The following is a 24,880-nucleotide window of genomic DNA, read 5'->3' as shown; positions in this document are numbered from 1 at the left end:
AAATAGAGATTCTGACACTTATTAACTTTACTCATATCTCAATGAGTGTCCAGTAAATTCTGTATCCTCAGCCACATCCCCACAGAGAGACAAAACCATGGCAAGACTGTAATAACAATGCGAAGAGGCCCAGAGGAATCAATGCTAACTCCAGAGCATGTCTTTTCAAAGGATTTCATATCATTGGAGGGACTGAGGCAACATGGGAGAAATCATACTGTAACAGGAGCAAGCAGGATGCTGTTTGACACAAAGAGTAGAGAAGCTAAGTAGCAGAGAATGACCAATAAGAAGGGGAAGCAAAAGATCACAGCAGGAACAGACATTAGCATCAGTGGCACAATGGAATATTATCAGATATGTTACCCAAGGACTGAGCACAAAAGGACAGGAACCTCTGGGATATTTGAAAGCATGGTGACTTTACTATGGTAATTATTACCTGTTATTTTGATCATCTCCTTCAAAGTTAAAGTGGTCTAGGGAAGCTAGGGCCATTTTTTGGTTACCTTTATTACAGTCTACCCACCTCTCTCCCAACTCTTCAAGGTTGAAAGGGGAAATTTGTGTAATAATAGGATGCCCCGTAGCCACTCAATTGTCCTAAGATGCTGACATTGAACTACTTTTCTGGAAGCTCACGTACGTATTTACCAGCTGACCACAACCAGCCAAGGACTGCAGCAGATACCATGCCAAGACAAATGCAGAGAATAAGTTCCACCTCACTAGAGAAGTCATAGAATTTGCCAAACTATGTACACTTTTTTTTTTTAACTTTTAAATATATAGACACTATTTAGGTAAAACCAACGAAACATTACCAGGTCAGGTTAAAGATTAATGCTTAACCCCAAACCCCACACCCCATAACTGACTTACTGCAAAAATTTCTCCTCTTCAAATTCCCTCGTAAGTTTGGCTTTCTCTTAACTACTGCTGAATCCATACCAAGTTATACAAACTTCTTCCTAGAAAAGTGTTGGTGACTGACAGAATAAATGAACTCCTTTCCAAGTAAGTGAATTTTACAATGTAGATGGATCATTCTATATCCTTAGTTTGGGTTGCCAATGCAAATGAGTCAGAGGATTTGCTTCAGACACTGAGTTAATTGTGTAACTCTACAGAGGAAAAATGCCATTGGAGAGTACTTGCTGACCTCACAGTTGAAAAAAACTATTTAAAAGATGTGGAAACCAGATGTTTCAGTCACATTTCAGCCGCTGCTCTGAGAATTGATCGTGAGCAGCCGGCCAGGCTGTTGCGCCTCGGCCACTGAAGATATGATCATCTTAATTTACTTATTTGTCTTGGTGTGGGAAGAGGCTCAAGGATGGGGATTCAAGAATGGGATTTTTCACAACTCCATATGGCTTGGTAAGAAATTTTGTTCATGAGCTTCTTGCTGGGAATGTCAATTCTTTGAAACCACAGAGGAGCGAGTGAAAGCAGTAAACTGTCTATTCTCTTCAAGGCAGATGTTTTCAAAGAAAATGCTTAGAAAAGATAGCCATTGGGAGGCACACACTATTTTGCTAAAAGTGTTTTTGCCTTTTAAAATTATAAGTAGCTTGTCATAAAGGGAAATGTTCAATAGAAAATAGAGATTAGCCTGTATATTCAATATGGAAACATAAATTTTGTCAGAGCAGATGTGGTAGCATACTGATTATCTCTTTAATAAATTGAGAACATCAGTCTGCTGGTTTTTATTTCAATAGCATTTGTAGTCAAGATTTCAAATACATTGGAATGTACACAGATTTTACAGTCATTGCTCCGTGTACTCTGAACTGCAGTGTCTGTCTCAGTTTTTCCAAACATCTTTCAAATGCTTTGACAAAGTCAGCTTGCAGTATAGTAAAAAAGGCAAAAGGTTTATACCTTTTGGTTCCTTTTTTTTCATACTACTTGTACACTTTTCTATCCCTTTTGTTAGGCAGAGTGTCTTTTGTTTTGTCTTGTTAAGTGTAAGGAATGACATAGGCCAAATGGTGAAGATAAACAATAGACCAAAAAAGGCTAAATACAGGAAACCCCAAACAGCCCTGGAGTACTCTAAACAATGCTTTAATTCTCACAATACAAGTCAATATGGCTTTATGCTCATTATTGTGTTTAATAGTGAGAAAAGTTTTTAACTTCTTAAGGAAAAACTGAGATTCTTGCATGAAATACAGAAATAAAGAGAAGGCAAAAGCAACCTACATCTTGGTTTTGTGCTTGCTAAGCAGCACATGGTTGTAGAAGATTTTTCCCTTTTGGCATGTTTCTCTCTGGTAATAACTACAACCATGAGGATTTCATTAAACAGCCCGATTTGTAATGCCTTGCCGCCTTTTTCTTCTCAGCCTGAGACAGTGAACTAGTTTCAGTGTAATTCATTTGGCCAAGAGGGATTTTGGAATTTAGTACCAGCATGAGAAAATCTCTGTGTTTATTTTCATCTCATACATTTAGGAAATGTATCCACATTTGTGAGAAATGGGGGAAAATATCAAGCTAGTTAAGAGTTAAACCCATATGGATAAGCTTTGAAATGCAGCAAACTGCAACGATCAAGTAATTTGAAGTTGCTGCTTTTGTAAATGGTGTTGTACGTTACAAAAATATAAGCCTGGACAATAGAAGTTCTACCCCAAAGGTAGAGCGAAACAAATCCAAAGGCTTAAATAGTATGCTGCAAATCTGAGGCTTAGGATAATTGGAAATTGCTTCAATCTGGGACAAATTATTGGCCAGTCAGCCTAGCACAAATTGTTTACAGTTGGTTGGGTCAATATAATATTAGAAACTGTTTAAGAAGGCAAGCAAGTTGGGTTAGAAGGCAGGAATCTGCTAGCAACTATCCAGAACAGGGCACTGTAAATTCTCTAGGTTCCAGCTCTGCACTGGTAAAATGAGAAAGTTGAAACAGGAGATCCCTAAGGCTTATTCCTTAAATAGTCATTTAAAATGAAACAAAACAAAAACAAAAAACACTCAAAGACAAAAGATTTCAGTCCCTTTACATGGACTGAAAATGCATGGATTAAGGCCTTGTATTGAATCTGGAAATGAAGGGAAAGGAAGAGCAACAGATCTGGAGTTCCCAGTAGAGTCCAGACGCTATCTTTATTCCCATTTGATGGATGGGGTAACTAAGACTCAAATGGCAATTTATACAAGGTTGTACATCTCTTTCCTGGTAGAACTGGCAGTGGAAACCAGAGCCAACATTCTATTGTTGCCTCTTGCTCAAAGGAGAAGGAAACATATTCGTTAAACATGTTTTCTGTTTCTAAAAAATGACTATTGACTTGGAAAATTAATAAAACATTATTTCTTCTGAAAGGTAAAACTTTTAAAATTAGGATTTATTCTACAAAGATCCATCTTAATAGCTTAAAATTCTGAATTGGCAAGTACTATAAAACCAATGCCCTACTCATAATTGTCAAGTACACACACTAAGTGTTGAAATCATTCATAAGGCAAGATACGGGGAGGTCTGCTGCTCTTTGGGGAATTTATCAATATATGATAAATTAAGTTGAAAATTATGTGCACGTTTGCTTTTAAGTTACTATTTTATTACTGGGCGAATATCAGCAAGTACCAAAAGTTTCAGAAAACTTACCAGGAAGAAAAATTTTAATTATTTTTTAAAAATCTCAGTTTTCCTTTCCTACATATTTCAAAACTGGGGTGAAATACCAAGGAAATCTGTTCAAGAAAACTTGACAAACTTTAAAATAATTTCTACAAAAAATTATTAAAATAAAGATATGTTAGACTATATTCTAAGGGAACAGGTACAATTTTAGCAGTTTCAAAAATGAACAACAATCTCTATAGATTCGTAAGAAAATGAAACATGCCTCCTTTCTCTACAAACAGCCTTAACTGGTCTTCTATTTCAAGATAAAGATACTCATATTGCCCACTAGTGTTGGAACTCCTTGAGGATAGGACTTGTTCCACAGCGCCTAGAAAATACCTCACAGTGAGTGCTCAAAGTAACCAGACTGGAAAGGGCAATGGGGTTGCAGGCAACTTCCATCTTGACTGGTTATGACTTGAAGTTTCTGGTATTCTCAGATCCATAAGCAGCAAATTGACTCAAGCTTTTTGTATGTAAATGATGAGCATTTACTATGTAATACGTAACAGCAGGATCCCTTGGAATCTGGAAAAGCAGGGAAAATACCAAGCACCATCTCCCATTGAATTGTAGCAGTGTCAACTTCAGTCTGGGAATGATAACAAGGAGCTACATTCCAAATACCAATGGATCTGTGTTTGCTGCCTGTCAAGGAATATCTATTCTCATTATCGCAAATGGTCTTAATGGAGGGTGGCTGCACGGATCAGTGTACAAAGACTTAACCATAATCTGGCAAACTATTGACGGAACTCTTGGAGCTAACGATGAGAGCTAACGTTATGACTCTTATCCGGGGAATTTCTTCACATTGTTTCTATGGTAGAAAACACTCCAAACTCAAAACAATCCATTTAAACAGTGATTATTGGAAGAGGGTACATAGATTACTTGTCACTGCCCAAAATATGTTGGGAATAGCATGTCAACTAAAAGACAAACCAGATAAAGAATTAAGGAACTAACTGGTAGTTAGCTAAATGCTCCCAGTAGCTTCTCAACTGTGTTTGAATCTATCTTTTCCTTATTGCAGTATTGCTTTGCTTTGGATTCCTTCAGATGTTCCCTTCGGTTTTGATTTGCTTACTAAAGTCCAAATTAAGCAGCTTTAGTCATTTCATTCAAATGGATATTTTGGCTTATTTCTCTCCCTCATTATGAGCCTCTATCAGGATGAATTTTCACTGGTGTCTGTTGCCTTCACCTCCTATTGCTCTCCAAGTTTTTATGACGTAACTCCCTCCAAATAGTTAAAACATTATCACCTGAAGATAATACAGAAATCATGTCAATTAAAAACTTTCAGGCTGGGGTTAGCATTTGACCTAGTGGGTTCAATACCGGGGGCCGGCGCCGCGGCTCACTAGGCTAATCCTCCGCCTTGCGGCGCCGGCACACCAGGTTCTAGTCCCAGTCAGGGCGCCGGATTCTGTCTGGGTTGCCCCTCTTCCAGGCCAGCTCTCTGCTGTGGCCAGGGAGTGCAGTGGAGGATGGCCCAGGTGCTTGGGCCCTGCACCCCATGGGAGACCAGGAAAAGCACCTGGCTCCTGGCTCCTGTCATCGGATCAGCGCGGTGCGCCGGCCGCGGCAGTCATTGGAGGGTGAACCAACGGCAAAGGAAGACCTTTCTCTCTGTCTCTCTCTCTCACTGTCCACTCTGCCTGTCAAAAAATTAATTAATTAAAAAAAAATACCGGTTAAGGTGCCTGTGTTTTATATCAGATTGCCAGAGTTCGATGCTGTTCTTGCTCCTGATTCCAGCTTCCTGCTAATACAGATCCTGGGAGACAGCATTGATAGCTCCAGTGATTGGGCTCCTGCCACTCAGAGGGGAAAGCTGGATCGAGTTCCAGCTCCTAGCTTCTGTCCTGCCCAGTCCCAGGGAGGCTGCAGGCATCTGGGGATGAAATAGTGGATGACAATTCTGTCTCTCATAAACTAATTTTAAAAAAGAAAAAAACCTCTCATGTTATTGGGTCAGAAACATAATTTAGCCTCGAGTGCCTGTCCATGCCCCCCAAACTCCCCTAAATTTCCCCTGATTCACATTTTTTCCCAAACTTTCCATCAACGAAAAGTTAGCCAACCAAGGCAGCTAACTCAGAAAGCCTTTTGGCAAGAAACAATAGCTGATGTCATCTTCCAGCTGAGGCCAAATTCCCTTTGTTTCAGAAGCATGGATAATAGTATCTTGATGACTTTTTGTGATTTCACAGAACAGGCAGCAGGCGTGTACCACAGAGAAGCTCGGTCCGGCAAGTACAAGCTCACCTACGCAGAAGCTAAGGCGGTGTGTGAATTTGAAGGCGGCCGTCTCGCCACCTACAAGCAGCTAGAGGCAGCCAGAAAAATTGGTAACTAACCTGACAGTGATCTTTCTTTTTCTCCTTAAAAAACAATCCACCTTTCCTGTAACCCTTACAAAGACTTCTCTCCCCAGTCTTCTGTGACAGCTCTCTAAGCTCCTAGGACTTCTTTGCTCTCTGACTTCTCCCATCATCTCTGCCTAAAACTGGTCAAAAGGCTATAGACCAAACAGCCTTTTTGGGGTCACAAGTCAGCGTGAATTAAGAAAATAAATATCAGGGGCTAGCACAGAGCCAGCATCCCATATGAGTGCCAGTTCGAGTCCTGGCTACTCCTCTTCCCATCCAGCTCTCTGCTGTGGCCTGGGAAAGCAGTAGAAGATGGCCCAAGAACTTGGGCCCCTGTACCTGTGTGGGAGACCCAGCTGGCTTCAGATCAGCTCAGCTCTGGCATTTGCAGCCATTTGAGGAGTGAATCAACAGAAGGAAGACCTTTCTCTCTGTCTCTCCCTCTCACTGTCTGTAACTCTACTTTTCAAATAAATAAATAAAAATCTTAAAAAAAAGAAAGAAAAAGAAAAAAGAAACATCAATAGAAATTGAATCTCATTATTCCAATATCATTTAAAGTTTATTAATTTTCATGAAGTTGCTTTTCACAATTGATACTGTCTACCTCTTCTTGACTTCTGAGTATTGGCTTCCTCAGCTGATGAAAGATGCTACACTGTTGATTTTTACTTAGAAATATACTTGGGGGGCCGGCGCTGTGGCGTAGCAGGTAAAGCTGCCGCCTGCAGTGCCAGCATCCCATATGGGTGTTGGTTTTCCTGGCTGCTCCACTTCCTATCCAGCTCTCTGCTGTGGCCTGGGAAAGCAGTAGAAGATGGCCCAAGTCCTTGGGCCCCTACACCCACATGGGAGACCTGGAAGAAATTCCTGGCTCCTGGCTTCGGATCGGCACAGCTCCGGCTGTTGTGGCCACTTAGGGAGTGAACTAGCAAATGGAAGACCCCTCCCTCTTTCTCTGCCTCTCCTCTCTCTATGTAACTCTGACTTTCAAATAAGTAAAATAAATCTGAATATATATGTAAATATACATATATACATAAATATATGTATGGACAAGGAAGATAAGCAACTAAGAAAGCTAGAGGAGGAAACTTAGAAGCTGATGTCAGGAAGTTTGTGAAAATCCCAAGAATTAACTGGTGCCATTTGCTTTTTTATGCAAATATGGGCAGCTACCATCTCTCCTGAATTTTCAGGACAATGGGTTGCCCCCATTCAGAACTCTTTTGCTGACAGGAAGATGCTTTGCAAAGCTTATGCAATTTTTATAAATTACCCAAGACAAAAACATGGTTGCCCCTCAGAATGCCTGAGGATTGGTTCCAGTGCCCCTCCATGATGACAAAATCCAGGGATGCTCAAGTCTCTGATATAAAATGGAGTATATTGGCATATCACCTCTACACATCATCCTGCTTGCTTCAAAACATCTCTAAATTACCAATAAAACTCAATACAATTTAATACTTGTGCATAGTTGTTGTGCTGTATTGTGTAAGGCATAAGAACAAGTCAAAATGTACATGTTCAGAACAAACACAGTTTTTCTGTATTTGAATGGAAGAACTCAGAACCCTCGGATATGGTGGACCAACTCTAAAGGTGTTCCCGCCAACTTCCCAAAGCCTCTCTATATTGCTGCTCTATAACCACAGGGCTGTGTAGGCCAAAATAAGCAGAATGATTCGCACAAAGGCCACGGTCTTTTTTTTTTTGACAGAGTTAGACAGTGAGAGAGAGAGAGAGACAGAGAGAAAAGTCTTCCTTCTGTTGGTTCACCCCCCAAATGGCAGCTACAGCCAGTGCTCTGTGCAGATCCGAAGCCAGGAGCCAGGTGCTTCTTCCTGGTCTCCCACGTGGGTGCGGGGCCCAAGCACTTGGGCCATCCTCCACTGCACTCCCGGGCCACAGCAGAGAGCTGGACAGAATCCGGTGCCAGGACTAGAACCCGGGGTGCCGGTGCCACAGGCGAAGGATTAGCCAAGTGAGCTGTGGCGCCGGCCAAAGGCCACATCTTTACCAGCCATCCTAGACCTCTTGGGTGGTATAAATACCTCTGAAGCTGGGCAGGAGAAACAGGGATGAGCTCTTGTTTGAAATTTATGAATTTATCTTTATTCAAGTCTTTTAAAATATTGTATGTTAATTGATAGAGAGATGTAAATTGCAGAATTCATTGTAATCTCTGAAATTAGATTTCTAGATAGGCTGTTTGCATAAAGAAGAGAACTCTGAACTTAGATTGTTTTGATATCCACGGTATTATGATTTCTAGTCCAATTGCATCTTTTTTTTTCAAGTAAGATATGTTTTTCTAGTAAAAGTCAGAAGTTCTATTTTTGTATGTTCAAACATTTTAAGAAAGCATTTTCTTCCCCTTTATGTGCAATGGATTGGGCATTTGAGAAACTTGTTGTTGGAGTGGTCATTTTTGTTAATGTGACCTTTGCTCAACTGAGGGAATTTACCAGTTACATCCGTAACCCCTCCTACCTCTTGCAGGATTTCATGTCTGTGCTGCTGGATGGATGGCCAAGGGCAGAGTTGGATACCCCATTGTGAAGCCAGGGTCCAATTGTGGATTTGGAAAAACTGGTATTATTGACTATGGGATCCGTCTCAACAGGAGTGAAAGATGGGATGCCTATTGCTACAACCCACATGGTTTGTTAAAAATAATAATTTTGTGTTTTCAGTAAGAGTTACATGCTACTAAGAGGTTGTTAAAAAGAATTGGCTCCTTCTTCCAGAAATATTTCAATTTGGTAATTATTAATCAAGGCTGTTCATAGAGTCTTTATGCTGTGCCAGACATGAATTATACTCCTTCATCTACACTCTCACTTAATATTCACAACCCGACAAGGAAGTATTGTTATACTTCTTTTTAGGAATCAGGAAATGAAAGGCTGGCATTGTAGCATAGCTGATAAAGCCTCCACCTGCAACATCAGTATCCCATATGGACACCGATTCGTGTCCCTGCTGCTTCATTTCCTATCCAGTTCCCTGTTAATGGCCTGGGTAAAGCAGCAGAAGATGGTTAAGGTGTTTGGGCTCCTGCTACCCATGTGGGAGACCTGGATGAAACTCCTGGCTCCTAGTGTAGACCTGGCTCAATGCTGGCAGTTATGGCCATCTGGGGAGTTAACCAGTGAATGGAAGCTCGCTCGCTCTCTCTCTCTCTCTCTCTCTCTTTCTCTCCCTTTCACTCTCCCTCTGTAACTCTTTCAACATAAATAAAATAAATCTTTTTTAAAAGGGGGGGATTTAGAATCAGGGGCAACAAAAGTTAAAGAAGTGAAGTCACTTACCCAAAATCAAATATCCAAGAATTCAGGTCTTTTCTGTATCAGAGAAATTCCTGGCCATAAAGGAAATATTGCAGGTTATAAATTTGGCATAGTTAGTTAGCTAAAACAATAACATTATGCTACCAGCTGTTAACTGTTCAAAATTATTTGTTTCATAGAATGTGAAAAGGAAGACAAACTAAAATCTTTCCCTAATTTTATTTTTACATAAATGCTTAGATTTCCAAACTAAGCAATTCTCAATCTAACAATTATATATTGTATATAGTAATTATCATTATAGAGTATATTTTAGTCATATTGTTCCATGGTTGCTTTCAACTAGGAAATATTTAGTGAGAAAAAACTCAGTACGATTACTACAAACAGTTACCCTTTGTTCATGTTCTTGGAGAAAAATTGACTTTCTTTTGTAGATATTTCTATCAGGACAATTTATAAAGTGTTACAGAGTGTTAGAAAGTCTTTCTTTGTAGAATTTTGATTATAAACATCCTGGGGTGGTTTCCCATTTACATCTACCCTATAAGAAATTCCATAACAAGGTAAAAGAGCTATAGTGAGGTTTTACTATATTATTACATAATTTATTATTTAATGGTGTTAAATAAGAAACAACAATTTCTCATATCTAATTAACTGATATCAAAATAATATGCACTCCAAGTAGAAAGACTTTTGCTTAGGGCCATACCTGGTCACACTTAAAATATGAATAAACACTTACAATGTATTTCAAATAGGACTATAATGTCTACATCATGCTTCAGGCTTATTTGGGCCGTACAGTCCTATACTACTATATATTCAGCCTTATACTTAATCACTGTTAATAATACATGAATCTCCCTCTTCTCCCTTCTTCTCTTGTTCCTTTCCTATTTCTTCAAGGGCTTGCACTGTAGTTCATGTTCATTTTAGAAAATTTAAAAACTATTGATGAAAAATATTTATTACTTGGCTTTACACATATATATTGTACTATATGTGTTGTATATTATATTAAGACATTTTTAATAAAAACTGATAAATTTTCAATAAGCCATTTTAATAAAATTTAATACACTTTTAAAAAACATAAATTGATAGATAAGAAGTATCACTTTTAATAGGGATAATTTTTTAAAGCTTTCTTGTTTTCTTTTTCATTTCAGCAAAGGAGTGTGGTGGTGTATTTACAGATCCAAAGCGAATTTTTAAATCTCCAGGCTTCCCAAATGAGTATGATGATAACCAGATCTGCTACTGGCACATCAGACTCAAGTATGGTCAGCGTATTCACCTGAGCTTTTTGAATTTTGACCTTGAGTATGACCCAGGCTGTTTGGCTGACTACGTTGAAATATATGACAGTTATGATGATGTCCATGGCTTTGTAGGAAGGTAGGAAGAAATTAAATCAATGTCCAGTATTTTGTTTGATGCTTATTTAGTTTTCTCACCAGTGACCCTACAAGGGTATTTCAGAAAGTTTGTAGAAAACTGAATTAAAAGACAAATTTATTTTGGTGCAAAACGTTTGAAATCCATCCATAACTCTTGCATGATATGCATTTTCAACAAAATTTTTGTGGTCACCTCATACTGATTTTTAGTATTTCTACTCTCCTCCAACAAACATTCTTTACACCAAAGATTTTTCTTAGCTCACTACTACATGTACTTATTATTAAAATAGTGATAGCTGCCTTTTTTGTACTGTTAGGCTGTAGGATTTCACTGGTCTATTTATGAAGACCTCAAAAGTTGGCTAACAATAAGGAAGAAGAGGGATTATGTGAGTTGAAAATGTTGCTAGGATTTTAAGTGTTCTAATTCCATTCCCCACCTAAAAGTGATTATAAATTCTGTAATTGCTGGTCTTCCTTATTCATACAAAGCACTGTGCTAAGCATTGTTGTAGGACCCCCAACACCTAGGTCCACTCACTAGAGGCACAGCAAGCCAAACACTGACCTCAAAGTGGTGGGAGAATGTAGATATTCATTTGCAAAATCAAGCAGCTATCATTTAATTACCAGACTTCTCCAGGGAGTAAGGGAAGGGGATCTCATACACTGAAGTTGGTGCTGAGAGCTGTGTGCTTATTTCATGTGAAGGTCTGTGGTTGATCTGTAGCATTCATGGCCCGCTTTTGATTTGTCAGCAGTATTACGCTCTTTTGAGAATTGTGATGACAGCAAAGTTGGGTCCAGTCAGTCTGGAAGTTATGTGCTGCTGGTGGTTGGTTACTTTTTGCACAGGGTCTGGGATGCCTGGGAAAACACTCAAGACAGAGCATCAAGATATATGAGATAAATGGCCACTTGAGTATTGTGTTTTGGGACCCACTGGGGTCAGCTAGACCTAATGTACCACTTCCTCAATTCACTGAATTATGTTTATTAAGAGGTTAATTTCCAGTTATCTACACAGGGCAAAGAAACTTAAAGCTAAGGGAGGGAGGATGAAAGACTGTGGAAGACTACAGTCTGAGAGCATCTAGTGTCTGTCAAAGGCACTGAATAGGGGCTTGGTTTCAACACTATGAATGTATGGTAGAAAAGCAAGTATAGTCTCTTCTTTCATACAGTTTAGCTATACATACAATGGATATCTTCTTTTTAAGATTTATTTTTTCATTTGAAAGGCAGAGTTAGAGAGAGACAAGAAGAGGCAGAGAGAGACATCTTTCATCCACTGGTTCACTCTCCAAATGGTCACAGTCAGGGCTGACCCAGGCTGGAGTCAAGAGCCAGGAGCTTCATCTGGGTCTCCCACATGGAGTGCAGGGGCCCAAGGACTTGGGCCATCATCAGCTGCTTTCCCAGGCACATTAGCAGGGAGCTGGATCAGAAGTGGATCTGCTGGGACTCAAACTGGAACCCATAGTAAATGCTGACATTGTAGGTGGTAGCTTAACCCATTATGGCACAGTGCCAGCCCTTGGATATATTCTTAAAAATATCTTTGCCATAAAAAACAAGTACCCCCTTCCTCAATATTTTCCTTTGTTTTTTCAACATGCTAGGATACAATCTTTGTTGTGCTCCCACCCAAAAGCTTTAATATAATTCAAATTTCAATTAGATGTCTTATATAGTCAGGTCCCAATTTAAAAACTGATATTTATTTTAGACTATCAATTATCAATTGACTATCAGCAAGTCTCTATTATACTTGATAGTAATTTTTTTTTTTTTCTGACAGGCAGAGTGGACAGTGAGAGAGAGAGACAGAGAGAAAGGTCTTCCTTTGCCGTTGGTTCACCCTCCAATGGCCGCCGCGGCCGGCGCGCTGCGGCCGGCGCATCACGCTGATCCGATGGCAGGAGCCAGGAGCCAGGTGCTTTTCCTGGTCTCCCATGGGGTGCAGGGCCCAAAGACTTGGGCCATCCTCCACTGCACTCCCTGGCCACAGCAGAGCGCTGACCTGGAAGAGGGGCAACTGGGACAGAATCCGGCGCCCCGACCGGGACTAGAACCCGGTGTGCCGGCACCGCAAGGTGGAGGATTAGCCTAGTGAGCCGCGGCGCTGGCCTTTGATAGTAATTTAATGAAAGAAAGTGGGAGTGCAGACAATTAAAATTCACAGATTTGATCGCTTTTTATGTCAACTTTTTAATAAGATTTATTTACTTTATTTATTTGAAAGACAGTGAGAGGCTGTTGGCACACCAGCTTCTAGTCCCAGTGGGGGCGCCGGATTCTTTCCAGGTTGCCCCTCTTCCAGGCCAGCTCTCTGCTGTGGCCCGGGAAGGCAGTGGAGGATGACCCAAGTGCTTGGGCCCTGCACCCCACAGGAGACCAGGAGAAGCACCTGGCTCCTGCCTTCGGATCAGCACAATGTGCCGGCCGCAGCACGCCAGCCATAGCGGCCATTGGAGGGTGAACCAACGGCAAAGGAAGACCTTTCTCTCTGTCTCTCTCTCTCTCACTGTCCACTCTGCCTGTCAAAAAAAAAAAAAAAAATTAATTAATTAATTAAAAAAAAAAAAAAAAGACAGTGAGAGAGAGAAAACTTCCATTCACTGGTTAACTCCCCCAAAACCCACAATAGCAGGGGCTCAGCCAGGCCATTGCCAAGGGCCAGGAATTCCATCTTGGCCTCCAAAATGAATGGTAGGAACCCAAGGATTTGGGCCCTCATCTGCTGCCTACAGGTACATTAGCAGGAAGCTAGAACTGAAGTATGGAGTAGTTGGGACTCAAACCTGCACTCCGGTATGGAATGTGGGCTACTAAACTGCAGCTTAACCAATGGCAGCACAACACCCTATGCCCCTATGTTGACTCTGAAATGGGCAATCTAAACCAAGAAAAACAAAGGCATCTCTTGCATAAATGAACAGTTTTAAAAGAAACTTTGGTTTTTAAAATTTAAAAAAAAATTTTTTTTTTGAGGGAGAGAGAGAGAGAGAGAGCACAGGCAGACACAGAGACCTCCCATCCAGCAGTTCACTATTCAAATGCTCACAACATCAAGGCTGAGCCAGGTGGAAGCCAGGAACCTAGAACACAATCCAGGTCTCCCATGGGTGGCAGGAATACACCCACTTGAGCCATCACCTGCAGCATCCCAGGGCGTGCATTAGCAGGAAGCTGCAATCAGGGGTGGAGCTGGCTGGGATTGGAACAAGGCACTCCAATATGGGATGCTGGAATCCAAACAAGTATCTTAACTGCTAGGCCAAATGTGTGACCCAAGGAAAAATGGCTTTTTTGTTTTTCTTCATTTTGCTCTTTGGCTAACTGATCACTACTGTTGAAGACAATACAAGTAGTTTTGTAAAATAGTTTGAAAAAGACACAAAGTATGGTTAGAAGAATTAAGGAGGTATTTTTTGAAAGAATGGACCTCTTACCTTGGGAATTAAGATAATTCTATTCTAAAACTGGTTTCAGAAATCAGCTACAGAGCAGTTACATAAAATCATAAACTACTAATTTTAGAAGGCTTTCAAAAAGTTAATTTATATTTATATCATGTAATGTACCTTTATAATAGATTCTTCCCTCCTCTAGAATGAATTACATTTGTAGAAACTCACAAAACCCTATATTTTACATGATGGACAAGCAAGTTCCTTTCAAGTTTTGAATTAGACAAAAAGAAAATGCTGTTATGTCTATAATGCCCAACGTAATTTTTTCACATTTAAATTAATCTATCCTAAATTTTACAACATTAATATTACCAATTATGCAACCACTGTTCTTTAACTGTGAAGAGAACTTTATAGAATTAATCAGAAACAAATTTTTTTATTTTTCCAAATAGATTCAAATTTTTCTAATGTACAAATAGTCTTACACTACTTACACTAAGTAGAAATGCCACAAACCTTTTCTTTAAATTTCATTTAACATTGTGAGATTATTTCAAACCACAAAATTCTGTGGCAAAACCTTTTATCTCTTACAAATCCAAGTAAGAAAACAACAAAAATAGTTTTAAATTGCAGAAAATTGAGCCATTACATAAGAGAAAGAAGTTTCATGATCAATAAGAACTAGTTCAATGGCTGTGCAGTATTCATTCGTGTGACTTCTCTTTCCTAAAATTTCCCTTTCAGGTACTGTGGAGACGAACTTCCAGAAGACATTATTAGCACAGGTAATGCTCAACTTGAGGAACAAACTTTGTGTTTTCACTGTGTCCCTAAAACTGAAGGACCTTATTTTTATGGGTCATTAGTTACTGCTTTTGTAAAATATTTATTTTATTTATTTGAAAGGCAGAGTTACAGAGACAGAGAGAAGGAGAGATAGAAAGAAATCTTCCATCTGTTAGTTCATTCCCCAAATGGCCCAGCCCAGGCTGAAACCAGAAACCAGGAGCTTCTTCCAAGTCTCCCACATGGTGCAGAGGCCCAAGCTCTTGGGCCACCCTCCACTGCTTTCCTGGGCACATGAGCAGGGAGCTGGATCACAAGTGGAGCAGCCCAGACTCAAACCGGTCCCTATGTGGGATGCCAGCATAACACCAGCCCTGATGATTTACATGTTAAAGTTAGGAAAATGTAGGCCAAACATAGCTTGCTGTCTTACCAAATGCAAAGATTCTAAAATGTATACTTACAGAAAGAGTTATGCCAATTCCTCACACTAAAATAACCCTTGTTATTTGCAGGAAATATAGTCTGAGATACTCTTGAATCTGCGGATTTCCATAAGATTTATAATTTCCATAAAATGTGACACTAAAATGGCTGAAATTTTGCATTGGCAAAGGAAGGACTGAAGTAATTTATAATGTTGTTTTAAAAATGCCTTCTATCTCTAAAAAAAGTTGTATTTACTTATATTTAATGCATTTTTATCTTAGTAGAGTATTTCGCAGAGAGTGTTTTGAAGAGCACAGTCCTGTGAGATGCTTGTAATAGGTGTTGCACAAGTAAAGGGCCCTAACATACATAAATATAGAAAACATTGGGTTAAATGTCTTTCCTTATGGGAAGATAGCAGGGAGTGCTTAATTGCCAATTATGCAGAATATACCACAAAAGGCTAGATACAATACATAATGTTTTCTATATCTCCAAGTCATCTTGTATGACTTTTTGTTCCAAGAAATATACCTCAAGACACATCCTTGTTGGAGCATAAATGTATCACAATAAGCAACACTACTGTTTAATTATCACAAACTGCTATTTTCCAGCTAAAAACCTTTACCTTCTGGGAGGTCTTCATTTTCTCTTTTTATTTTCATCACCAGCACCAGCAGTTGGCACTGTTACAGCTTATATTTTTCCTCCCAGTCATCAAGTTATCACAATACTTCTGCAGCAAAACCAACAATGCTACACTGAGCTGCAATGTCTATGGAATCTTTATTTTTTTATTTATTTATTTTTTTGACAGGCAGAGTGGACAGTGTGCCTGAGAGAGACAAAGAGAAAGGTCTTCCTTTGCCATTGGTTCACCCTCCAATGGCCGCCACGGCTGGCGCGCTGCAGCCGGCGTGCTATGGCCGGCGCACCGCGCTGATCCGATGGCAGGAGCCAGGTACTTATCCTGGTCTCCCATGCGGGTGCAGGGCCCACATGGTGCACTCCCTGGCCACAGCAGAGAGCTGGCCTGGAAGAGGGGCAACTGGGACAGAATCCGGTGCCCCGACCGGGACTAGAACCCGGTGTGCCGGCGCCGCGAGGCGGAGAACTAGCCTAGTGAGCCGCAGCGCCGGCCGTCTATGGAATCTTTAAATTTAGATACAAAGAGTTAATTACTCCCACACTCAGTCTTGAGGTGCACCAGACTATAGTATATTTGTCATTATGACAAGAGATGGGACTTCCTGCTTTATCCTTGAATGATTAATGCTTAGACCTTATTAGTTCATTTACTCTGTCACAAACTTCCCAGGAAGGGTAACCTATTGAACCCTTTATTTTTGTCTTAAGGACAAATTTTGTGTCAACAGAAAGTTAAAAGAAGCCATTGAAGAGCTGTAGGAGGTAGCTGGAGGATGTGAATAATCCTATTAAAACAACAAACAAACTTATAGCTGGAGTTCAAAGGAAGCCTGAAATTGCAAATTTTTTTCTTGTTTAGTCTAAAGCAGACAACTTATTCCAAGTGTAATCAAACCAGTGTTGTTTTTTGACACAACTTATTTCTGGCAGCTCTTTGTATATTAGAGGTATCAACTCCGTTTTCTCTCAGTCCATCTCTTGCTCCTTAACTCTGGTTTCTTTCACAATGCAGAGAGGTTTTTCATATTATGCAAATATGCCCGTGTGAGCAGCTCAGTATGAGAACCAGAGCATCAGGCCAGTTCCACAGCTCACTAGGCTAATCCTCCGCCTGTGGCACCGGCACCCCGGGTTCTAGTCCGGGTTGGGGCACCGGATTCTGTCCCGGTTGCTCCTCTTCCAGTCCAGCTCTCTGCTGTGGTCTGGGAAGGCAGTGGAGGATGGCCCAGGTGCTTGGGTCCTGCACCCGCATGGGAGACCAGGAGGAAGCACCTGGCTCCTGGCTTCGGATCGGCACAACGTGCCGGCTGTAGCAGCCATTTGGGGGGTGAACCAATGGAAGGAAGACCTTTTTCTCTGTCTCTCTCTCTCACTGTCTAACTCTGCCTGTCCAAAAAAGAAAAAAGAAAAAGAAAAAAAAAAAGAAGTTCCTGGCTCCTAGCTTCGGATTGGCCCAGCTCTGGCAGTTGCCTCCATTTGGGGAGCGAACCTGCAGATGGAAGACCTCTCTCTCTGCCTCTGCCTCTTTCTCTGCCTCTATGTAACTTCATATCAAATAAATAAATAAAGCTTAAAAAAAAAAAAAGAATTGTAGATAGGGCTTATCAGGAAAAAAAAGAGAGAGAGAGAGAGAGAGAACCAGAGCATAAACTTTGTGAAGCCAGATTGCCTGGGCTCAGATGTGGCTCAGCCATTTTAGCCCTGTGGCTTTGGTCAAGGTACTTGGTTTCACTGTGCCTTGAAAAATGAGTATTTTAAGAGTATTCATTCCCCCCCACCCCGTTAATGCCCTGGCCTCGAGCTCTGGCATCCTATACGGGCACTGGTTGCTAGTTGTAGTCCCAGCTGCTCCTCTTCCGATCCAGCTCTCTGCTATGGCCTGGGATAGCAGTGGAAGAGGGCCCAAAACCTTGAGCCCCTGCACTCACAGGGGAGACCTGGAAGAAGCTCCTGGCTCCGGATCAGCGCAGCTCCGGCTGTTGCGGCCAATTGGGGAGTGAACCAGCAGATGGAAGACCTCTCTCTCTCTCTCTCTCTCTCTCTCTCTCTTTCTCTCTCTCTATCTATCTCTCTCTCTCTCCACCTCTCCTCTCTCTGTGTAACTCTGACTTTCAAATAAATAAATAAATCTTTTTTAAAAAAGAGTATTCATGGGGCTGGAATTGGCGTGCAATGGGAGAGCTGGTTCCAGTCCCAGCCACTCCACTTCCAATCTAGCTTCCTGCTAATGGGCCTAGGAAGATAGCAGGTAATTGTTCAAGTACGTGGCTGCTACCCCCAGATGTGACTTGGTTGGAGTTCCTGGCTCCTGGCTTCAGCCTAGCCCAGCCCACCTGTTATAAGCATTTGGGGAGTGAATTAACAGAGGAGATATCTCTCCCCAACCTCCACCCCTCTCTCTCATTCTGCCTTTCAAAACAAAAAAGAAATCTTTAAAACAAAAAAGTACTCCCTCATAGAGTTCTTCTGGAAACTGAGTTAATAGATGAAAGCAAGCTAGGATACTATATATGTGTATATAGTATACACGAAAATAGTTTTTATTTTGAGTTTCTGTTTTGTAATTAATTCTGGATTTGGGATCTGGTTTAAGAAGGCTTTTCATTCCTGAAAAACATAAAAATATTCTTACATTTTATATAATAAATTTTTACCTTTTTTTTTTAATTTCTACTTATTGAAAGGGAGAGTGACAGATAAAGAGGGGGAGAGATATCTTCCATCCACTAGTTCACTCCCCAAATGGCTACATTGGCCACAGCCAGTCCAGGACAAAGCCAGGAGCCTAGAACTCCAAGCGAGTCTCCCACATGATGGCAAGGGCTCAAGCACTTGGGCCATCCTCCCTCCACTGCTTTCCCAGTTGCATTAGCCAGGAACTGGTTCGGAGGAGGAGCAGGCAAGATTCGAACCTGAGCTCTGTATGGCATGCTGGTGTTTCAGATTTGCTACTAACCAATGTAAAACTAGTTGCCTTGGCATCATTTAGTAAATAACCTATCAATACCTTACCGGTTTGAACCACCTGCCATTCTCCTGTAACTCTCTGGAGGTTCCTTCCACAAACACTGCCTTTTAAACCAGAATGGACAAAATCGTCTGTAGAACCTATCGGAGGGCCAGAGGAAAACATGTGAAAGCCCATCACCCCCTGCACTTGGCAATGAGACCACAGACTACAGAACCTGAGGCTCACCTCTGATGTCTGGAGTCTTGCTCATGAATGTTTATGTTCTTGTAAGAGAATGATGGCTCTTTGAACTGTGAGCTAAATCAAAGGAAAGTAACATCTTTGCTCTTTGTCGTGCTCCTCCCCTCACAGGGAACGTCATGACCTTGAAGTTTCTGAGTGATGCTTCAGTGACAGCAGGAGGTTTCCAAATTAAATATGTTACAGTAGATCCTGCATCCAAATCCAGTCAAGGAAAAAATACAAGTACTGTTTCTGGAAACAAAAACTTTTTAGCTGGAAGATTTAGTCATTTGTAAACCAAACCAAAAAAAATTTCAAAATACAATGTTTTTGTTTGTATCTTTTGGGATATCTTTGATCTCATTGTTATATTGTTACTACTGTTAACATTTATTTATTACTTTTCTAAATGTGAAAGCAATACCTAATTTTGGGAATATTAGAAATTCAGAAGATTTTAAATAATAAAATCTCTCATAATCCCACTGCATAGAAATAATAAGCATTAACAATTTTTTATAAATTTTTCTTTCAGTTTTTTATTTGTGGTATATGTATATATGTATCCATAAGTATTTGTATTTTGAAATTTTAGAATCCTGACCTATGTACAGTTTTATATCTGGGATTTTAAAAATTTTATACCTTAAGCATTTTCCCCAATCATCAACTATTCTGTGAAAACATGTTTTTAACAGCTGTAAAATATTCCTTACTACGATTCTTCCATACTTTATTAAACCTATCTTTATTGTTGAAATTTTAGGTTGTTTCCATATTGCTGCAATAAATATCCTTAAACACACATATTTGTGCAGTTGTGTAACTTTATGCAACATGGTCCTAGAAGTAGAATTACTGGATCAGAAGTTAATCAAAGTAGAATTTTTTTTCTTTTCTTTTTAAAAAAAATAGAGAGACAAATAGACAGAAATCTCCCAATAGCTGCTTTACTCTCCAAATGCTCCCAACAGCTGGGGCTGGGCCAGGCTGAAACCAGAAGTCTAGAACAACGTGTGTCTCCCACGTGGTTGGCAGGAACCCAAGTGATGTACGCAGGGAGGTAGTGTTAGCAAGAGGAGATGAAGTTTGACAGCATGGTCCTGTCGCCTTACCTGCTGCAGCGCTGTCCACTCTGGCCCTGAGGGACAGCCCCAGCCAGCCTGCACAGCAGCCCCAACCAATCCAGCACTACTCAAGCCATGCCCCTTTTCCTTGCATTACCCAAAACCAACCTCTCCTGTGCACCACCCAAACCTTCTTTCTGTGCACTGTCCAAAACACCCTTCCATGTAGCAGAAACCACAACCTTGATTTTTTTTTTGTAACTTAGGACCCGTGCCATTTAGAAATATACAATATGGCAGCAGGCTGTGTTCCCTGAGGATTTTTACATCATTATAATAAAATTACCACAGCTGACATTCCCATACCCATAATGCATGTTATGCCATGACACTTCTGAGATTTCAAAAAAGAGCACAGAAATGGGCAATATTCAAGCCCCACTCCACATTCCAACTCCCTTTGAATGTTCAATTCAGCCCAGATACCACCTCTAGATCATATAGAAAGATGCTCTGAAATCTGTTGATTGTGGCTCTCTCTCCTGAGTGTACTTTGCTTTGCCTGTAAATAAATTTTGCTTTCCTGATCACCTTCCTTGAACTCCCTATTTTGTGTAGACAGGAACCTGGACAAAGCACAGCCAGGGACTACTCTACAACATAAGTACTTGACCCACCACTCATTGCCTCCTAAGATGTGTATTAGCAGTATGCTAAAATTGGGAGCATAGGCTGTGCTTGAACCCAATCACTTTATTATGGAATACAGGCATTCCAAGTGGCATCTTACTGCTAAGTCAAGCTCCTACCCCTCAACCCAGTGTCTTAACCAGTAAGCCAAATGCTCATTCCATAATTTTCTTTGGTTAGGTGTCATGGGCACAGCAGAACTTCCCAAATTCATGCAGCTGCTTAAACTCAGATGTCTTGATACTGGTGGGTTAAAGGTAGAAACGTCATCTAACTTGGCAGTTAGGAGATGGGGCCAATGAAGGTCTTAGTCTTTGGTGATGGGCACTCAGAAGGTGGTTCTTGTGAAAGTATTGATTTTTTGAGTTGAAGATTGGCCTCGCTGCTCTCTCTGCTTCCTGGATTGCTATCTGATCATTCTTCTGTCCCTGCCATGATCAGCCTCTACAGATGTTGGAATATGGGGATGTCTGATCCTGATCTGTAACCTCCAAACTGTAAACTAAAGTAAATTTTTTCTTTCCCAAGAATCTCCTCTTGGGTATTTTAGTTAAGGTAACAAAAAGTGGACTGGGGCCTGTGTTGTGGTGAAGTGGGTTAAGCTACTGCCGGCAACATAATGAGCACCTGTTCAATTCCAGCTGCTCCACTTCTGATCCATGCTGGACGCTCGCCAGCCAGAGTCCAGCGTAGTAAAGACCCGATCGCTGCTTACTCGGTTCTCATGGAACTTTATTCACCCAGATGCAAGGCGAAAGAAAAGAAGCCAAGCCTCTCTCTGCACAATACTATCCCCATTATATACCCAAGGTTCCCCTAGCAGGACGCTCCCAGCCAATGGCAAGTCTGTTCACATGCAGTCCATGCAGGCACAGTCTTAACTGGCTTTTTTTTTTTTTTTTTTTTTTTTTTTGGACAGGCAGAGTGGACAGTGAGAGAGAGAGACAGAGAGAAAGGTCTTCCTTTTGCCATTGGTTCACCCTCCAATGGCCGCCACAGCCGGCACACCGCGCTGATCCGATGGCGGGAGCCAGGTACTTCTCCTGGTCTCCCATGGGGTGCAGGGCCCAAGTACTTGGGCCATCCTCCACTGCACTCCCTGGCCACAGCAGAGAGCTGGCCTGGAAGAGGGGCAACCGGGACAGAATCCGGCGCCCCGATCGGGACTAGAACCCGGTGTGCCTGCGCTGCAAGGTGGAGGATTAGCCTAGTGAACCACGGCACCGGCTCTTAACTGGCTTTTATTTGTGATTCTAGAATTTGGGAATATCACTTAAAAAAAAAAAGAATGAATATTCTGATGAGTTGAGCAGAAGAGTTTTTTTTAATAGGCAGAAAAGTGTTGAAGAACATAGAAACAGAACCAGAACCAGATTATTGGTCATTTCCAAGTTACTTGTCTTGTAAAGGTTAAAACACAGGGGACTTTCCTAACAAGCTGGCTAAAACTGCCCTACTTGGGATTGGCTATTTTCTCTCTCTCTCCCTCCTGATATCATGAAAGGTCAGATAAACAAGTTAGTTTCCTCCTGGTGACATGGAACTTCCACATGAGTAACTGTTTTTGTTCAGTCTGATGGACCTAGTACAGGAATTCAGTCCAAACTGAGCCTGCTATAAATATTGTTTAATGAGTGTTTCTATTATAAGATGTGATATTTATTCACCTACATTTTACTTTATTTTAGCACTTTGTCTTTTTAAGTTGGGGAGTCACAATTGCTGTTCTATATATGAGAGGGGAAGGATTAGTATCCAATGAAATTCAACAAAAATTTATGTGCAAAAATTTAGTGTGGTTCTGAGCACTTAGGAAGTAACAGAGAACCAAGTAAACAAAAATCCCTAGGCTTGGGGCAGGCATTTAGCCTAGCAGTTAAGATGCAAGCATCTGAGGCCTCTATTGTGACACAGCAGGGTGAGCTGCTTCTTACAATATCTGGCATCCCCTGTCAGAGTGCCAGTTCAAGTTCAGCTGCTCCATTTCTGATCCAGCTTCCTTCTAATGCTCCTGGGAAGGCAGCAGAAGATGGTCCAAATACTTGGGCCCCTGACATCCATGTGGGGGATCAGGATAGAGTTCCTGGTTCCTGGCTTCAGCTTGATCCAACCCAATTTGGAGAAGGAACAAGCAGATAGAAGATTCTCTCTCTCTCTCTCTCTCTCTCTCTCTCTCTGTTGCTTTCAAGTAAATAAATCTTTCAAAAGACAAAAAGAGGCAAGAGGCAAGCATCTCACATCAGAGAACCTGGGTCTGATTCTCATCTCCAGCTCCCGATTCCAGTTTCCTGTCATTGCATTATTTGTAAAGGGATTAGAAAAAGAAATGTGTCCCCACATTCTTCCTCCTACACTTGCCCCTTAAAGTCTTCCCACGGCCAGCATCCTGAAACCATTACTGTATCAAAGCCACATGCAGGACCGATGACAACCAAAATTATCCATCATGCCCACTGACCGTATCCTTGCAATGATCTATAGCTTATTGTAATATCATTTTAATACAATTGCCATGGCTGACACCTCACTCCCTTCATGCACCTGAGGCATGACACTACCCAGACCTCCTAAAAAAAGCCAGAAATGGAAGAGTCACCAATTCCTGGAAATCTCTGCCCTTTCCTAGACAACTTCACCCAAAGAACCACACCTTATGCCTCCAGATCACAAACAGGTTACCCTGAACCTCTGAGGGTTATAGCTCACTCTAGCACATGCCTGCACTTGTCTTTATATGTACTTTTGCTTTTGTTAATAAATCTTATTTCCCTGGTAAACTGTCTCATCCTTGAATGTTTTTTAAGGTTTATTTACTTATTTGAAAGACAGCATGACAGAGAGTGAGAAATAGAGAGGTATCATTAATCCACTGGTTCATTCCCTAAGTGCCTGTAACACCCAGGCAGGGCCAGGTCATAGCCAGGAGCCAGGAACACCTGTCTCCCAGGTGTGAGGCAGGAACCCAACCACTAAGATCATCTGCTGAATCCCAAGCTGGATTGGAAGCAGAGCAGCAGGAGGGAAACCAGGCACTTCAATAGTGGATGTGGGTATCCCAGGGGGCACCCACTGTTGCAGCCAACTGGGGAGTGAACCAGTGGATGGAAGACCTCTCTCTCTGCCTCTCCTTCTCTCTGTGTGTAACTTTTTCAAATAAAATAAATAAATCTTTTAAAAAATAAAAAACAATCTCATTGTTCGGCATCTTCCTCCTATCTGTCACACTTGGGTTCCACAATCATTTGAGCCTTTGGGGGCCTTCACTTCATCAAGTCTGCCACTTTCTCATGGCCCCTCATTGCCACAATGTCTTCCATTCCCTTCTCGTAAAACTAAATTCCATGGATTGTCGTTGCAGTCCTTCTTGCCCTTCTCTTCTTAAACTCACACAGCAAAATCCCAGCACTGGTTAACCCAACTCTCCCTCTAGTGTGTCTTTGCCCTTGTGTAGCCAAGTATGACTGGAGGAAAACACAGCCCGCCAACCACTCTTAAAATCCATGATCACAAACTTAAGATGGGCCCTTCATATTGTTTGGTAATCCTGCTGTTCTGCTAGTTCAGAAGGCCATTTTGGCTGGCGCCGTGGCCCCCTAGGCTAATCCTCCGCCTGCGGCGCCAGCACCCCAGGTTCTAGTCTTGCTTAGGGCACTGGCTCTGTCCTGGTTGTTCCTCTTCCAGTCCAGCTCTCTGCTGTGACCCGGGAAGGCAGTGGAGGATGGCCCAGATCCTTGGGCCCTGTACCCGCATGGGAGACCAGGAGGAAGTGCCTGGCTCCTGGCTTCAGATGGGCGCAGCCAGCTGTAGCAGCCATTTGGGGGGTGAGCCAACATAAAGAAGACCTTTCTCTCTGTCTGTCTGTCTCTCTCTCTCTAACTCTGCTGGTCAAAAAAAAGAAGAAGAAGACTATTTAGTA

At 41.4% G+C, this 24,880-nt stretch overlaps 1 protein-coding gene across 1 annotated transcript; it reads left to right on the top strand.

Moving 5' to 3' along the window:
• Positions 1-1,220: 1,220 nt before the first annotated feature.
• On the top strand, positions 1,221-20,012 carry TNFAIP6 (TNF alpha induced protein 6). The gene is given in 6 exon segments (NM_001082311.1): positions 1,221-1,380; positions 5,863-6,000; positions 8,527-8,688; positions 10,493-10,721; positions 14,893-14,933; positions 19,337-20,012. Coding segments are annotated over 6 exon segments (831 nt in total). The 5' UTR covers positions 1,221-1,286; the 3' UTR covers positions 19,504-20,012.
• The last annotated feature ends 4,868 nt before the right edge of the window (positions 20,013-24,880 follow it).

This window comes from Oryctolagus cuniculus, chromosome 3, assembly GCF_964237555.1.
Source record: "Oryctolagus cuniculus chromosome 3, mOryCun1.1, whole genome shotgun sequence".
Taxonomy (NCBI): Eukaryota; Metazoa; Chordata; class Mammalia; order Lagomorpha; family Leporidae; genus Oryctolagus; species Oryctolagus cuniculus.
The sequence above is the reverse complement of the archived record's forward strand: the minus strand, read 5'-3'. Positions and strand labels throughout refer to the sequence as shown.